The 18,419-nt window shown below is 38.3% G+C and overlaps 1 protein-coding gene across 1 annotated transcript; it reads right to left on the bottom strand.

The window, feature by feature from the left end:
• Window positions 1-4,118: 4,118 nt before the first annotated feature.
• LOC133425401 (V-set domain-containing T-cell activation inhibitor 1-like) lies at window positions 4,119-15,982 on the bottom strand. The gene is made up of 4 exons (XM_061716248.1): window positions 15,886-15,982; window positions 13,201-13,241; window positions 11,523-11,843; window positions 4,119-7,271 (listed from the first exon to the last, which is right to left on the bottom strand). The coding sequence occupies exons 1-4, from the start codon at window positions 15,900-15,902 to the stop codon at window positions 7,165-7,167; spliced, it is 486 nt and encodes a 161-aa protein (XP_061572232.1). The 5' UTR covers window positions 15,903-15,982; the 3' UTR covers window positions 4,119-7,164.
• Window positions 15,983-18,419: the final 2,437 nt, after the last annotated feature.

Genomic DNA, 18,419 nt, shown 5'->3' with positions numbered 1-18,419 from the left:
CGCCCCACCCATGGATCTATAAGGCCCCACCCCCCCTCCCCCGAAGAGCTGCGCGCGCATTCCAAACTGCACTCATCCCCCCACCTTCCCCCCGCGGGAGCTCAACCCCTCCCCTCCCCTCCCAGTGCTGCTGCAGCAGTCTTCTCAGCGGCAGCAGTCCTGCTGGATCTGACTGAGACACAGTCTGATCACACATAAATATTCATTTAAAATCATGTCTAATGATTAGGTTTATCAAAATCACAGGACATTTTCAAAATACAGTAAACAATATACTGATGAAGTCCCATATGTCTATGACATTTATTGACAAAGACATAGCTTTTTACGTTATTAGTTCATTTTTTTAATTTTTAGAGTGACCAAGTTTTTCAAACACAATATGTTACAGTGTATGATTTTTTACTCCTGTTGTAAGCTATCTGAAACTGTCATTTGATTTTCCTTACACAAAATCTTTGATTTTTAATTAATATTTTTCCAGAAATACAGAGTGACATAAAAATGCCAATTCCTTTCAAGAAATAACCACGATACGCGACACAGTCAACAAGGAACCTACTGCCAATCAAATGTGTCAATCGCATTAAGATTGGATAAACCAAACAGCAACTAAAGCACATAATTTGATGAAAAATGTATACCTGACCAAAAGGTGGCGCTATGGAGTTCATCCAAGATTGTCATATCCACTTGTTCAGAATGCAAGCCCGATTAAATGTATTGATTTTGGGTTGATTCTGACCAATTATGTTTAAGTTACAACAACTTTTATGTTCATGGCGAGACCCCGAAATTTGACAACCTCTGACAGCGACGCCCTTTGACACAAACTTACAGTTTTCTCTGTCACTCATCGTCAATGCCTTACCTATTATCTCACCAACTTTGAGATCAATAAACTGATCTCGTTTGGAGCACAGATGCATACTACAAGACATGACAATTCCTGGTGCCAACAGGTGGCGCTACAACCGATCCTGAATATTCCACCATAGATGGGTTCAGGCTCAACCTACAATCATGCACATACGTTTTCGGCCACATAAAATAATGTATTGCTGAATTACAGCCAATTGATGTTTGATGGCGAAGCTTAAAAATGACCTCAAACTTCGCCGGATCACTACGGTCAAGCCCTCTGGCAGAAACTTAAAAGCTTCGCAATTTAGCGTCGGCCATGTGTCTAGATTGTACAAACCAAGTTGTGAGCCAATTCGATAAAATCTCTAGGAGGAGTTTGTTAAAGTACGAGGCCTAGAAATGATCAGAATTCATGAAAAATGACATTTTCTGTTCAAAATGCCGGACTTCCTGTGTAACTTAGACCATGGGTCCAAAAGACTTTTTTGTAGCTCTTTGTCTAATATAATACTCACATAAAGGTCATTGCTGTAAGTCAAACCATATTGTGGGGCTCGTCAAAAAACATAAAATAGGTGGCGCTATAGAGCCCATTCTTGTGGACCCATGCCTGTCGCCCATAAAATACGTAATTTTACGCGACTCTGGAAGCGTGTGCAAAATTTGGTGAGTTTTGGAGCATTTTAAGGCCTCCAAAAAGGCAATTTATTTACGGCGAGAATAATAATAATAATAATAATTAAAGCTGCAAGCAGCGATGAACGGGCCCTCGCACTCACGGCCACCGCCCCCCATAAGCATATCAGAAATGACACCACCCACGACTTCCTATGTCAAACCATTCAAAAGTTATAGCAGAAAAAAGGGACAACCAATCAGAAGAAGGGGCGGGGCTAATTCAGGCCAATGAAGCTCAAGGACTCCATACAGAATCTGATGACACCACCCACGACTGTCTATGTCAAAATATTCAAATGTTATAGCAGGAAATAGGGACAACCAATCAGAAGAAGGGGCGGGGCTAATTTTCGCCAATTATGGTCAAGGACTCAATACCGAGTCCGATGACACCACCCACGACTCTTTATGTCAAACCTTTCAAAAGTTATGGGAGAGAAAGGTATTCTAGTGGTCGCTGTTGAGCCGTTAGGCAACGCCCATTAATGCAAACCATGAAATATCAAATGTATCGACAGGCCTGGCTTTTCTTTAAGTTGCGACATGATACAGGTGTGTACCAATTTTCGTTCATGTACGTCAAACCGTATTATGGGGCTTGAGGCGCAAAGTTTTTTCTGTCTGAACCAATCAGATGAAGGGTGGGCGCGCTTTTTGCCGTCTAGCGTCGCCACGGTAACGCTTTTGAAAGAGAAAAGTAATGCGTGGTGTCGGAGGATGGAGACGCACGTTTTGACGTATAACACACCTGGGTGCACGTTAGGGTTCGGGCTGAATTAATGACCGAAGAAATGGCATAAATTGCGCCAAAATTACACGATGAATTCAAAATGTTCAAAATGGCTGACTTCCTGTTCGGTTTCGGCCATGGCGCCAAGAGACTTTCCTTTAATTTGCGACATGATACAGGTGTGTACTGATTTTTGTGCATGTACGTCAAAGCGTATTGTGGGACTTGAGGCACGAAGTTTTATCTGTATGGACCAATCAGATGAATTGGGGGCGCGCTTTTTGGCGTCTATCATCGCCACGGTAACGCTTTTGACTGAGAAAAGTTATGCACGTTATTGCAGGATGGAGACGCACATTTTGATGTATAACACACCTGGGTGCACGTTACGGTTCGGGCGAATAAGCGGCTGAAGGAATGGCATAAATTGCGCCAAAATTACATGATTAATTCAAACTGGCCGACTTCCTGTTGGGTTTGGGCCATGGCGCCAGGAGACTTTTCTTTAAGTTGTGCTATGATACAGGTGTGTACCGATAAAGGAAGCTCTGAAAACCTTAACAAACCATGGTTTACTATAGAACTTAGGAAATCCGCAAATTCAAAATTTAATGTCTATGAGTTTTGGTTCAAATATAAATCATTAGTATAGTATGCATAAATGGCTTTATGAGGGTGACACTTCCATTATAGATAAAATGTATTTCAAAATGGTTTTCAAAAATGAAAGGACACATGAGTCTATCTTTCTTGAAAAGTTAATTTAATTACTGATAATTAAAATATACATTTTGTTAAGGAAATCTATTAATTTTGAGATAAATAACGGTCGCCCCCAATGACTTTTTTAAGGTCGTTGCCCTATTAATGTAGGTTTAAAAACACTAAAATACCTTTGTTTTAAGTTTTCACATATATGCACACTACATTCCAAATGTTTGGAAAATGGCCAAATACATCTTTATTTTAAGTATTTTAAAAATAGGCCTCTCAAAGGCCTTATACATCATTGACCCACAATTGTGATTCAGGCTTAAAGCTCCTCTGCTACACGTCATTCAGGCAGCCAATCAGCACAGAGCCTCATTAACATAGCCCCCCCTCCCCTCAGAATCCCTCATAGAGAAGGTTAGAAACGGTAAAAATAAAGACATGGCCCAGAGGCTGAATTTCTCATTTATGTAGAAAAAACCTTCAAAAGCTTGTTTTTAAGACATTCAATGCCTGTTTAAAATATACATTAAATGCCATAATAGGTCACCTTTAAATAATTTTTAAGCAAATGAAGCAACGGTAAATTCTCGCCAAATACAGTAAATTCCAGTTGTCCCTGAACGCACCAGGAGGATAATCGGCTTTTTAGAATTCCGACCGGTCCCTGAATGCACCTCCTCCGCGGCGCTGCGCGGTGCCGACCAGATCTCGGCTGAAAGCCGATAATAATATAATAAAATTGCAAAGCTGCTGTGAAATAAGGTGTAATACATGCACTGTAATTATTTTCTGTATAAAAATTGAATTTAAAAAGACGGGTTTGACTCAAAATCAGTGTGGTTTTATTTAAGTGGTCTCTGTCTCGGTAGAAGACAGAGACATGAAAGACATGGTAAAAAGCGAGCTGCATTACAGACATGCGCCGCCGAAATACATCGGTGAAAACTATTCCACAGGAATATTTCACCATAGATGTCTTAAGACGACTCTACAATTATGCACACAATAAAAAAATACTTACAGATTAGGTTGGGACTCGTGTGAAAACACTGGAGGATTTATGTCGTGTGAGGAACGTCAATACGGTGCGCACGCAACAACGTCCCCCCGCTCCCCCCCTCCTCCCTCCCCCTCGGCCTCCGCTCCGCTGCAGGACTGGCCGGCACACAGAGCCAGCTTGCTTTAAATCCAATGGATTTAAATAAATATTCATTACCAATCGTGCGTTTTACGCACCTTAATGCCAAAAATATATTTTCACATCACAGTAAACAATATTTTTACGAAGTTTACGAAGTTAATTGGACATGGCATGACAAAAATATGATTTAATTGTATATGAATAAATTTTTGGAAAAAGAGAGTTACAAAGTTCTTCAAAAGCGATATGTACCAGCGTATGATTTTTTAGTCATGTCGAAATGTATCTAAATCTGACATTTTATTGTCTTAAGACCAAGCCTATGATTTTAAATGATTATTTTACCAAAAAATTCAGAGTGACGTAAAATGGCAGTTCCCTTCAAGTTATGACCACGATACTCAACACAGTTAATAAGGACGCTTATGACAATAATATGTGTCGATTTCATTGTGATTGGATGAATGAAACAGCAATGACAGCACATAATTTGATGAAAAATGTATACCTGACCAAAAGGTGGCGCTATGGATTTCAATCCAAGATTGTCATATCCACTTGTTCAGAATGGAAGCCTGATTACATGTATTGATTTTGGGTTAATTCTGACCAATTATGTTTAAGTTACAACAACTTTTATGTTCATGGCGAGACACAGAAATTTGACTACCTCTAACGGCCACGCCCTTCGATAAGAACGTACAGTTTTCTCTGTCAGTCATCGTCAATGTCTTACCTATTATCTGACCAACTTTGAGATCATTAATCTCATCTCGCTTGGAGCACAGATGCAAACTAGAAGACATGACAATTCCTGGTGCCAACAGGTGGCGCTACAACCGATCCTGAATATTCCACCATAGATGTCTTCAGGCTCAGTCTAGAATCATGCACATACGTTTTCGGCCACATAAAATAATGTATTGCTGAATTACAGCCAATTGATGTTTCATGGCGAGGCTTAAAAATGACCTCAAACTTCGCCGAATGACTACGGTCAAGCCCTCTGGCAGAAACTTAAAAGCTTTGCAATTTAGCGTCGGCCATGTGTCTAGATTGTACAAACCAAGTTGTGAGCCAATTCGATAAAATCTCTAGGAGGAGTTCGTTAAAGTACGAGGCCTAGAAATGATCAGAATTCATGAAAAATGACATTTTCTGTTCAAAATGCCGGACTTCCTGTGTAACTTAGACCATGGGTCCAAGAGACTTTTATGTAGCTCTTTGTCTAATATAATACACACATAAAGGTCATTGCTGTAAGTCAAACCATATTGTGGGGCTCGTCAAAAAACATAAAATAGGTGGCGCTATAGAGCCCATTCTTGTGGACCCATGCCTGTCGCCCATAAAATACGTAATTTTACGCGACTCTGGAAGCGTGTGCAAAATTTGGTGAGTTTTTGAGCATTTTAAGGCCTCCAAAAAGGCAATTTATTTACGGCGAGAATAATAATAATAATAATAATAATAAACATCACAGATACAATAGGGTCCTCGCACTTTCAGTGCTCGGGCCCTAATAATAAACATCACAGATACAATAGGGTCCTCGCACTTTCAGTGCTCGGGCCCTAATAATAATAATAATAAACATCACAGATACAATAGGGTCCTCGCACTTTCAGTGCTCGGGCCCTAATAATAATAATAATAATAAACATCACAGATACAATAGCGTCCTCGCACTTTCAGTGCTCGGGCCCTAATAATAATAATAATAATAATAATAATAATAATAATAATAATAATAATAATAATAATACTGTTATTTAGCAGTGTGAGTTCAGTGTGTGAATATTTATAAAAACAGGTTAAATGATCAGTGAATGGTTTTAGGACTAAATAAGTTTACACTTCTTCCTACTCCTTTTTTGGCACATGTAAATCAAGATAGCAGGTTTTAAAGTATGAAATTCTTTGTTTTGTTTTGTTGTTGTTTTCTTAAACTTCTCATGAAGTGTTGTTTCTTTTTTTTTACATGTACAACAATAAAATAAATCAAATCAAATCAAATGGTTTCAGCCCTAGTGGGAAACATCTCAGATCTGATCCTGATCCTCCAGAGGGCTGATCCAGCTGAAAATCCACATGTGGTCGGGTTTTCTTTTGAAATGCAGAATAACATAATATAAATGTAAAAACCTGTAAACACAAGAGACGCTCTAGGTTGAGATAAAGTCACTAAAAGGTTCATAATGCAGCAGTCCAGTCATTAATATCACATGATGAAGCATTTTGACAGCACGTGGCCCCTGCAGGGACAACTACGCTTTGCAGATTGCCCCAGCCTCAAACCCCGCTTGACCCATTGTCATGCAAGTTCCAGTTTCCTGAAACCCTTGCAGAAGACGACACCTTGGAAGTTGCCTCAAACAGACTTGGAACACTAGAGCACCCATGGGGTGATTTGGAACTTAGTGACAGTCATGCCAAATGCCCGGTGGGGACATTTGGCCACAGATCACATCCAACTGTAAATTACTTTTCGTCTGTCACTTGGCTTGTGTATTCCCTGCCTTTTGCGTCTTAAATTTACGGTATGAAAGTCTTGTCGTCGAGCCACTCTGGGTCAGCATTTCAACCAGACTTTGGTCTGTGTAGATGTGCTCACCGCCGGCTACTGAATAAAAACTCACTATACCACAAAGCGGACTTCTGAACTGGTTTTCCAGTTCAGACATTCCTCAACACACAGATAACGTTAACACCAACAAATAAAGTGCTCAGGTACACATGCAGCTGTTTACAGCTGCATTTCTACAACTCTTCCCTTTGGGATATTACTAAAGTAAATATATGTGACATATTAATAAATCGACCTACAGACGGGTCATTAGAGATCTTCTTCTTCCTCATCTTCATCTTCATCTTTTTCTTCTTCTTCCTCCTCTTCCTCTTCTTCCTCTTTTTCTTCATCTTCTTCCTCTTTTTCTTCATCTTCTTCCTCTTTTTCTTCATCTTCTTCCTCTTTTCATTTTTCTTCATCATCTTCTTCTTTTTCCTCCTCTTCTCCTCCTCCTCTTCTTCTCCTCCTCTAGAAGCAGAGCAGCAGACAGAGAGCAGAGAGGACGACCAGTGGGAGTTCCTTCAGTCCTGCTGCTCCACCTGACGGAGGATCAGTTTTTCTTTCTGCAGGTCGATCTGAAACACAGAGATATAAAATAATCATAATAAAATAAATATTATTCTGTAGAAATTAACTAAATACAACAAATTATTCTGTGGCAAGAATGTCCAGTAACATGTTCAACACCACAAACTTAGTCACTGCTGGTGACGTTTATCTGTTCTGGCCTGATTCTCTACCCTGCTGATGAAAGGAGAAGCTAGCGGTAGAAGTTAGTGGTAGAAGCTAGCGGTAGAAGTTAGCGGTAGATGCTAGCGGTAGATGCTAGCGGTAGAAGTTAGCGGTAGAAGCTAGCGGTAGAAGCTAGCGGTAGATGCTAGCGGTAGAAGTTAGCAGTAGAAGTTAGCAGTAGAAGTTAGCGGTAGAAGTTAGCGGTGGAAGTTAGCGGTAGAAGTTAGCGGTGGAAGTTAGCGGTGGAAGTTAGCAGTGGAAGTTAGCAGTAGAAGTTAGCGGTAGAAGTTAGCGGTAGAAGTTAGCAGTAGAAGCTAGCGGTAGATGCTAGCGGTAGGCGTTAGCGGTAGAAGCTAGAGGTAGATGCTAGCAGTAGAAGTTAGCGGTAGAAGCTAGCGGTAGAAGTTAGCGGTAGATGCTAGCGGTAGAAGTTAGCGGTAGAAGTTAGTGGTAGAAGCTAGCGGTAGAAGTTAGCGGTAGAAGTTAGTGGTAGAAGCTAGCGGTAGAAGTTAGCGGTAGAAGTTAGCGGTAGAAGCTAGCGGTAGAAGTTAGCGGTAGAAGTTAGCGGTAGAAGCTAGCGGTAGATACTGTCATGGAAATTGTATGCACTTCCACAAAGTAAATTACTGATTCTTAACAAAATGACAACACCGGTGAGCTCTAATTACCAAGGTTTTATTGTAACTGGGTGCCCGTCAGGAGACTCAGACTGCAGCACGCAGGCTTGGACAGTCCAGTCTGAGACAACATGCTGTTACACTTCTTTTATACAGGAATGGATAAGATCTGAATAGGTGTTGAAACAATGGTCATTCAATGCAGATTAAGGTCTCGCTTCATGACAGACACGTAGGTGCCGGCTCTCCTGGAGAACACAAAAAACGGGTGTTCTCTTCTAGTTCCTTTCTCGCAGGTGGCCTTTGTTAATATTTACAATAAATATAGGCCTCTGAGCTGGAACAATCTTGTAATTTTCAAAAACTGCTGCCTCATGTACAAAATCCATCACAGCTTAGCTCCGCCGCCGCTCTGTAGCCTTATGAAGTTTAGATCACCCGCAACAAGTGTCACCAGAGCGGCTGCTAGAGGTGATTGTGAGATCCCATTCAGGAAAACTGTATTTGGTCAATCAGTTTTTACCTACAGGGCAGATAATGAGAGGAATACAATCCCTAAAAACATCAGAGTCCATTTCATACAGCTCATTTAAAAAACATTTTAAGAAATGGCTAATCGACAGCCAAATTTGTCGACACTAGTCCCTGATTTAGAGTGCAGGGTCTATATCAGGGGTGTCAAACATACGGCCCGCGGGCCGGAACCGGCCCCCAAGGCGGGATAATTTAAAAGTGAAAAAATGCATAAAAGACATGGAATTCAAATTTTTAATAAGATTCAATTCATGTATTATCCGCTAGGGGGCGCATTGTTTTGATCAGAGTAGAAGACAACAGCGGTATCAATGCGCCATCTGCTTCTTTATAAATCTCATTTAATCTTAAAGTGTATTGCTATATTTTTCAATACCAATTCATTGTTAAAGTTTTGTGCCTTTGCACAATCAGTGGGATCAGTTGTAATGCATATATGTGAATGATAAAAGTACATTGCACATTTGTCTAAGGAAATATGAGGTGTTCCATGAAATGTTTTGTAAAAGGAATGTTCATTGAATTTCAACATTTTCCTAATGTTCTTGCGCTTTTTTACACCAAAACAAAGGAAAGACATGATATTTTGAGTGCGACTTCCATACATGCTATATTATAGCATGTATGGTATAATTTTAATGGTCCGGCACCCTTGACGTCTACCGAGGCCGTATGTGGCCCCCGATGTGAAATGAGTTTGACACCCCTGCTCTACATGCTTGTTGTTGGTGTGAAATGTATAGTTTGTTTATGAATACTGGCTTTGTTTGGTTGGGGGATGTAGATAAACTCCTGTGTTGCTGAGGGGGATGAGAGCTGTCACTGCTAGTGGATCGGATAGTGTGTGTGTGTGGGGGGGAGGAGTTATGTGTAAAGTTGCTTTCTAAATATTGTATCTATGACGTCTTTGTTTTTACTGTCATTTGTTTGCTTTTATTACTACGCCTTGTGTTCCTTCTGACAGGTCAACTCCGCACTCCCAGCGACCGGGTAATCCCGGAGGAAAACCCCTCACGGCCGCACCCTAACAGTTTCCTTCCTTTGTTGTCAACATTCTCCAGTTTATCCACTAGTGCTTATTGTTATCGCTTTTTTTCTGCTTTAAAAAAAACCCTGAATGTGACGGGGTTGTCAAAGAGAAATGTTACGAGATGGAAACTTTCATACTATTTTCTAAAGAACTGTAAGATGACGAACTTGAAGGCCTTCAGTGTGATGTGCATTATAGGGAAATTAAATAATTTTTTTCTGATCTTTTCATTCTTTTTTTTAAACAAATCTTTTTCTGTAAAATGTGACTCAGGCGTGAGATGAATGAGTGAGGATCCGTCAATCACTGAGAATCAATACTGCAGAAAAGATCTCTGCACTCCACATTAATAAAGTCTCCACAACTGAAATATTTCAGCAGCAAACAAAAATGTTTGTCTGTTCACAATATTGTTATAAAACCATGTTTCCACTTATTGAATAAAAACTGCAACAGCCAAAAAAAATAAAGAAAGAAATGTCCACATTGCAAGTATTGTCACCGTGTTGTCGTCCTTTTTGGTAAAAATGAAACCAAACTTTCAAGCGTTTATGCCGCTTTGTCCCCGTGTTTTCCTGCTGGTGACGTCATTCGTCCCACTGGAATCGATAAGGGAATCTTTTGTGAAAAAGGCAAAAAGGTGTGTGTGTGTGTGTGTGTGTGTGTGTGTGTGTGTGTGTGTGTGTGTGTGTGTGTGTGTGTATATAAGGGGGGTATTTCATATATCTAAAATATCTATATATATAATAATAATAACACACACATATATATATATATATATATATATATATATATATATATATATATATATATATATATATATATATATATATATATATATACACACACATACATACACACATACATACACATATATATATATATATATATATATATATATATATATATATATATATATATATATGTATATATATATATATATATATACATATATGTTTGGCTGTGAGAAAAACCCAGATTTTATATATATATATATATATATATATATATATATATATATATATATATATATATATATATATATATATATATATATATATATATATATATATATATATATATATATATATATATTTTTGGTTCTGATAAGGTCTCAAATAACTCAGATTTGTGAGAAAACTGTAGCTCCTAACAGAAAAACAAAGACATTGTGAGAGACACAGAACCCGGCAGATTCTGACAATCTTAATTTTATTCAAATATTCATTAAAATGATTGAGTAAGCTCAGTGCTAAGACAGAGTGAGATTCTTTTGAAGAAAACGTTTGATTACATTACAGTCAATGGAGACTGAGACAGGTATTGGCGCCACTTTAGCCCCCCCCCCCCCCCCCCCGTTTAAATGTTGTGCATACCCCGCCTGTCAAAGTCACATTTTATGAATCCCAACACCTATTTCTACATTCTGACCAAAAATTATTTGTCTCCTTTTTACGGTTTGGCCGTGAGCTCGAGTTACAAATAAAAATTGAGGTTATTTTTTACTGCGTCTCCCACTCTACCAACTGACACCCGCACTCCAGATTTGACAAAAAAGTGATTTCCAGTCCTCGCTTGAGTGCTTATATCTTGAAAAGTTTACATCTTAGGAAAAGGGTGTTTAGATTTTGGAGAGAAGAGAAGTTTTCCTCCGTTTTGAAGTTTGAATCACATTTCTACGTGCACGTATGGGAAAGTTAGGTGACTCAGAAAAAAGGTGAATTTTGGCTTTTTTTTAAACTTTTTTTCCAGAGCTAATCCATGACCAGGACGGTAGAACATCAACTGAGGTTCAGGGTTGATCTCCAGGTTTGGAGGTTCTCTAGAAAGGAGGTTTACCTTTCTAGAGAACCTCCAGATGTTTGGAGAGGAGCTGCTGAACATGTTCCTGACAACGTTCTCTCTGAACTTACCTGAAACCGTCAGGTCGACTATCCGACGATACGACACTGTCTTGACGTAACACTCATAAGTGCCCGTGTCGTTCTTCTGCAGGTTCGTCATGAGGATGGAGAAGTTCCCCTTCTTGTACTCTTCAGGGAAGCTGAACACTCGACCTTGATACTTCTCATCCTGATACTTGGTATCTGGTGAATTCTTCTTGATGTCTAGGACAACCAGGTCATCTTCGTCCCTCCAGTAGACGTTGAACTCTTCTTCTGCTGGAGACTCATAGATGCAGGGAAGTTTGATGTTTCTTCCAACAAAACTTTCAACTGAGCCCTGGCAGCTCTCTGAGGGAGAACAGGAAGTTCAAATCATTACATCTGTCCACCAATCAGTGGCTGTGACATCATCAACACTGAAGCAGCATATAGCAGCTCATGATATAATGAGCGTGTACCACGGTCTGAAGTGATAAATGAGCATATAAAATCTCTTCCGGCTCTCAGCGAAGGCGGACGCTTCTCTGCTCCTCTCCCTTATCTATCTGCCCTGCTACTGCTTTTTGTCCTGTCTCATCTTCAGAGTCTCTCCTTTTCACTCCTCCCAAACTCTACAATCATGGAATTGATTAACTGGTCTCTCAGCACAACCAGAAGTCAGGGGGTAAGGGAGCCCTCCTGCCCCCGATGGGACGTTTTTTGCTGGATACACAATGGATTCCTGGAAACTTTGGAAACCGTTGTGTTTGGTGAATCTGTCTGTCGAGGACGTTGAAGATGCTTCATAATTGGATTTATGATAGCAGGATTTCTCTTGATCGGAGGAGGGGGATTCCTGGTCTACCGACAAACGCGTAAGTCGTCGACAGTTGTTCTGGCTCTTTCAGAGCTGCCGGACGTGGCTGAAGGGACAAGCTCTGCGACTAACACTCAGACTTTAACGCTGGGGGAGCAGAGCCGTAAGCTGGATGTGATTCTTGAACAGAATCTCAGGCTGGCGGCGTCTTTGAGCTCATTGGCAAGATGGAAAAGAACTTGGAGAAGTTGGAAGCTCGGCTTGGCGGGAATTGATCACAAATTCGTCTGATTGGAGTCGCCATTGATGAACCAGAGACTGAAGACAGACGGAAAATTACTGAGCCTGTCTGTTTTCAATATAATTGTTGATTCTATAATCTGGCCTTGACAGGGCGGTTTGGCCGATCTCTCTGGTCACAATCTCCCTGGTGGAATGTAAACAAGTGGCTCTGCCCCCACTAGCCCTCCCCTCTCAGGAACATCTGTGGACCTGTTTCAGAACTGACGAGCCGACTGATAACATCAAGGACATTGGCTGAGGCAGCTCTGAGCGAAGTTCACGGACTTACCGCTCACACACACTTACTGATAACTACACCTCCCTCGATTCAACGCCTTCCTGGCTATAAGTCTTGTGATGATGATGATGTTAAATTTGTCATGTGCTTTCTGTGCTGAGGTGTTTTTTTGAACTTTCACACTGTGTACTTATACACAGTGTGAAGATCCTTCGAACCGCGGGTTGGACACCCCTGGTCTACATCCTCTGGACCTGTTTCATTTAATACTGGTCTGCTTGAACAGGGACTCCTGTGATGGTGTTCATGGAGGTGTTGGAGAACATGTGGAACATGTGGAACATGGAGAACATGGAGAACATGGAGACCATGTGTGTAATGAGACTCACCTGAGTTCAGGCAGAAAACCAGCAGCAGCATCAGTGGGAATCTGCAGACAAACACAGACAACACATTTCAGTCCTGCTTTCCTGACTGATGCCCATCCTGGTGAATAAGTGAATATTTAGGTATGTATTTGGTATTCTGGTCTTTATTCCAACAGTTTCCTGATGAATAAGTGAATATTTATTTGGTATTCTGGTCTTTATTCCAACAGTTTCCTGATGAATAAGTGAATATTTAGGTATTTATTTGGTATTCTGGTCTTTATTCCAACAGTTTCCTGATGAATAAGTGAATATTTAGGTATTTATTTGGTATTCTGGTCTTTATTCCAACAGTTTCCTGATGAATAAGTGAATATTTAGGTATCTATTTGGTATTCTGGTCTTTATTCCAACAGTTTCCTGATGAATAAGTGAATATTTAGGTATTTATTTGGTATTCTGGTCTTTATTCCATCAGTTTCCTGATGAATAAGTGAATATTTAGGTATTTATTTGGTATTCTGGTCTTTATTCCAACAGTTTCTGATGAATAAGTGAATATTTAGGTATTTATTTGGTATTCTGGTCTTTATTCCAACAGTTTCCTGATGAATAAGTGAATATTTAGGTATTTATTTGGTATTCTGGTCTTTATTCCAACAGTTTCCTGATGAATAAGTGAATATTTAGGTATTTATTTGGTATTCTGGTCTTTATTCCAACAGTTTCCTGATGAATAAGTGAATATTTAGGTATTTATTTGGTATTCTGGTCTTTATTCCAACAGTTTCCTGATGAATAAGTGAATATTTAGGTATTTATTTGGTATTCTGGTCTTTATTCCAACAGTTTCCTGATGAATAAGTGAATATTTAGGTATTTATTTGGTATTCTGGTCTTTATTCCAACAGTTTCCTGATGAATAAGTGAATATTTAGGTATTTATTTGGTATTGTGGTCTTTATTCCAACAGTTTCTGATGAATAAGTGAATATTTAGGTATTTATTTGGTATTGTGGTCTTTATTCCAACAGTTTCCTGATGAATAAGTGAATATTTAGGTATTTATTTGGTATTCTGGTCTTTATTCCAACAGTTTCCTGATGAATAAGTGAATATTTAGGTATTTATTTGGTATTCTGGTCTTTATTCCAACAGTTTCCTGATGAATAAGTAAGTATTTATTTGGTATTCTGGTCTTTATTCCAACAGTTTTCTGATGAATAAGTGAATATTTAGGTATTTATTTGTTATTCTGGTCTTTATTCCAACAGTTTCCTGATGAATAAGTGAATATTTAGGTATTTATTTGGTATTCTGGTCTTTATTCCAACAGTTTCTGATGAATAAGTGAATATTTAGGTATTTATTTGGTATTCTGGTCTTTATTCCAACAGTTTCTGATGAATAAGTGAATATTTAGGTATTTATTTGGTATTCTGGTCTTTATTCCAACAGTTTCCTGATGAATAAGTGAATATTTAGGGGATTTATTTGGTATTCTGGTCTTTATTGCAACAGTAACTATATTGTAATAGTATTCTGGCCTTTGTTCCAACAGTTTCCGTGGGTTAGGGCAAACCCTTTGTTCCAACGGCTTCCGGTGTTCTGCTGATCCTTGCTCCCCGTCGAGAATTCATACTTTGTGTTTCTGCACACAGTCAATTTTCAAAGTAAAATTTGCAACGTCCATCATTTCTTGCACAATGTGAAATGGATAATATGGGATGTTGAGTATTTGATCCTTCAAAATACACGACCCATGACATGAAATGCATTACACTTTGTGAACATTATACGATAAAGAGAAAAAATAAACAATTCTATAGCTTTATTTGATATTCATCGCTCAACGGGCTGCTGTGCGCGCTCCCGCGGCCACAAATCAGATTCTGGCGTCCCGACGTTCCAGCAAAATGAGCAAACAGAGAAGTTCAAAACAGCACACACAGCACACACTGAAGGCTGATTTATAGTTCCGCGTTACACCGACGCAGAACCTACACCGTAGGTTACGCCGTAGGCTCTGCGTCGGTGTAACGCAGAACTATAAATCAGTCTTGAGAGAGACTGAGCCGCGTGGAAAACCCTCTAAATAACCGAATCAGGAGTTCTACATGCTCAAACACAGAAAACACATGAGAAAATACGTTTCAGTGTTTTTTTGTCTAAAAGAAAATAAAGTTTATAACCACTGCCTCGGTTAAAATCCTCCGAGACGCGTCTCTCATCCCGGCCAGGGCGGAGAGAGAGCGCTGGTGTCGCGTCTAAAAATTAATCCAATCAGAAACGGTACAGATATTATGTGATATTTGTTTATATATATATATATATATATATATAAATAAATACAATTGTAAAAAGATAAAGGATCCCCACAACTTTGATCGGGTGGGCGGGACGCATGTTTTGCGCCCCCTTAAACCTCGTTTATTCTAACGGTTTCCTGCATGTGTTCTACCGAGTTGTCCTGGGTTTTGGGGAAAATGAAGCATACATTTTGACGTCTTATCTCAGAAACAGGTCGGGACTCAGAAGATGCTTCACATACTTCAGTTAACTGAAACTAAAATCACCCAGAATCTTTTTTTTTACCCTGAAAAACAGCATTTGTCCCTTTGTTTCCGTCGCTGCGGGACATTTAGAGATTAGATTAACGCGTCAAAAACAAACAAAAAAACAAACTGCGTCGTTTTAAAGACTTACCTGCTCAGATGTATCATTATATTTCTTCTTCTCTCTTCTCCACGAGGCACGAACGAATTCAAATGTGACTGAAACGAAACTGAACTGAAACCTATAAGGAAACTGCAGAGGCGTGGTGGCGTCAGTTTGATCGTTTATATATGATTATATGGTTAAATACAAAGATCATCAGACAAGCGCTCCAATATATATGGAACAAAAAACAAATAAATATACAATTCCAGGGAAATGAACAGAATTACACATAAATACATGTATGAGAATGACACATAAACGAGTGGATAAATAAAATGACAAATGAAAAAACTCTTTAAACTCAAGTAAGAAACCTTTAAAGTGGCTGGAGTTTTGGAGAATTTACAGAATGAGATTTATAATAAAAGTGATGTCATTTTCTTCATGGACAAAATAAAATATCACATTCCTACAGTCAATCCAGATGTTTATCTTGATTTTAGACGCTATTTATTGTTCAAATTGAGATGCAGAAATGGAAAGATCGAGCACAGTGGTGGAATAAATGAGTTGGAGCCAATATGGGTGTTTTTGTTTCTTTTGGTAGGGAGTTCATTTTGGGTGTTATTTCTATACCAAGCCACAAGGGGGCAGCAATCACCAAAACAAGATGAAAAAAAAGAGGAAAAAAAGGAACAAGATGAAAAAAGAGGAACAAAAAAGGAGAAAAGAGGAAAACAAGAGGAAAAAATAGGAAAAAGATGAAAAAGAGGAAAAAACAGGAAACAAGATAAAAAAAAAGGAAAACAAGATGAAAAAAAGGAAAACGAGATGAAAAAAGAGGAACACAAGATAAAAAAGAGGAAAACAAAATGAAAAAACAAAAAAACAAAAAAAGGAAAAAGAGGAAAAAAGAGGAAAACAAGATGAAAAATAGAAAAAAAGGAAAACAAAATGAAAAAGAAGAAAAAAAGATGAAAAAAGAGGAAAACAAAATGAAAAAAGAAAAAAACAAAAAAAGGAAAAATAAAAAAAGAGGAAAACAAAATGAAAAAGAAGAAAAAAAGATGAAAAAAGAGGAAAACAAGATGAAAAAAGAGGAAAACAAGATGAAAAAAGAGGAAAACAAGATGAAAAAAGGAAAACAAGATGAAAAAAAGGAAAACAAGATGAAAAAAAAGGAAAACAAGATGAAAAAAGAGGAAAACAAGATGAAAAAAGAGGAAAACAAAACAAGATGAAAAAAGGAAAACAAGATAAAAAAGAGGAAAACAAGATGAAAAAATAGAAAAAAGGATGAAAAAAAGAAAAAAAGGGGAAAAAATAGAAAAAGAGAGGAAAAAAAGAGGAAAAAAGAAGAAAAAGAGAGGAAAAAAAAAGAAAAAATATGAAAAAGAGGAAAACAAGATGAAAAAAGGGAGGAAAACAAGATGAGAAAAAGAAGAAAAAAAGATGAAAAAAGATGAAAAAAAGAGGAAAAAAAGATGAAAAAATATGAGAAAAAGAAGAAAAAAAGAGGAAAAAAGATGAAAAAAAGAGGAAAAAAAGAGGAAAACAAGATGAAAAAGAGGAAAACAAGATGAAAAAAGAGGAAAACAAGATGAAAAAAGAGGAAAACAAGATGAAAAAAATAGGAAAAAAAGATTGTTGTTCCCAATCAGCCACGGTGGTGAATGGAACGATAGATGAAACTTCTTTACTGCACCTTATGGTTTCATCTTCTCTCTCTCTCTCTTTATTGTTGTGGGATGTTGTTTTCTTTACAGTTTATACAACATTTAATAAAGTGTGGTTTAACGTGCGTGTGTGCGGTAAGAACGTTATTCTCCTGGTTCCAAACACGCTGAGCCCTGTGACACACCTGTGTCTATTTACTGTAATAGCTCTGTTGACATATTCTACTGTTGTCAACAGCTAGCCATAGTTTATTCTCTCTGAGTAGGCTATTTCAATGTTATATCTTTGAAATCACTGCACAGTATTTACCATTTTCTTCAGTAAATATTCTTTTTTAAGCACATATAATCATATTTACTTGTTTTACAATTATTCCAATTTACCTAAAGAAACATTTGATGACTCATTAAAGATAACTGTGCATAATTGATAAGGTTTTAGTTACCTTGAATAAGTAGCTACATTACATGTCATAAAGGGAAATACCTTAATATTAGCAAGTTAGCTAACTGTTAACATGATGACATGTTCTAGCTGGTGTCTACAATAGAATAATATTCTATTGTAGACACCAGCTAGAACATGTCAACAGCTACCTTGCTAGCTAGCTGGTGACATGTTCTACTGTAGTTAACTAATACAGTAGAACGTAGAAATGTCAACAGCTAGCTAGCTAACTGGTCCACTCTCTGAGACTTTTTGTCTGTTTGTTCATAAAATAAGAAAGTAAAAATGGAAATAACACCATGTACTAATTAAAAACAAGATATTCAAATGATACTTGAAGGATTCAATCATAAAATATATTGATTTTAAAAGATACCACAAAGAAACACTCACCCAGCATGAATTCACATGGAAATAAGTGAATGTGGGTCATTTTAGACCCATGTTGCGCATTA

The sequence above is a fragment of the Cololabis saira genome, chromosome 24 (genome assembly GCF_033807715.1).
Source record: "Cololabis saira isolate AMF1-May2022 chromosome 24, fColSai1.1, whole genome shotgun sequence".
In the NCBI taxonomy this organism is placed as follows: Eukaryota; Metazoa; Chordata; class Actinopteri; order Beloniformes; family Belonidae; genus Cololabis; species Cololabis saira.
Note: the sequence above shows the minus strand (reverse complement) of the source record. Positions and strands in the feature narration are given on the sequence as shown.

Bases quoted from the DNA above. Each gene is read 5' to 3' on its own strand.
- LOC133425401 (XM_061716248.1), bottom strand. The intron at 11,844-13,200 runs GTGAGTCTCATT...GTTCTCCCTCAG, and splicing joins GGTTTTCTGCCTGAACTCAG to AGAGCTGCCAGGGCTCAGTT. The intron at 7,272-11,522 runs GTAAGTTCAGAG...TCTGTGTTTCAG, and splicing joins AGTCGACCTGACGGTTTCAG to ATCGACCTGCAGAAAGAAAA.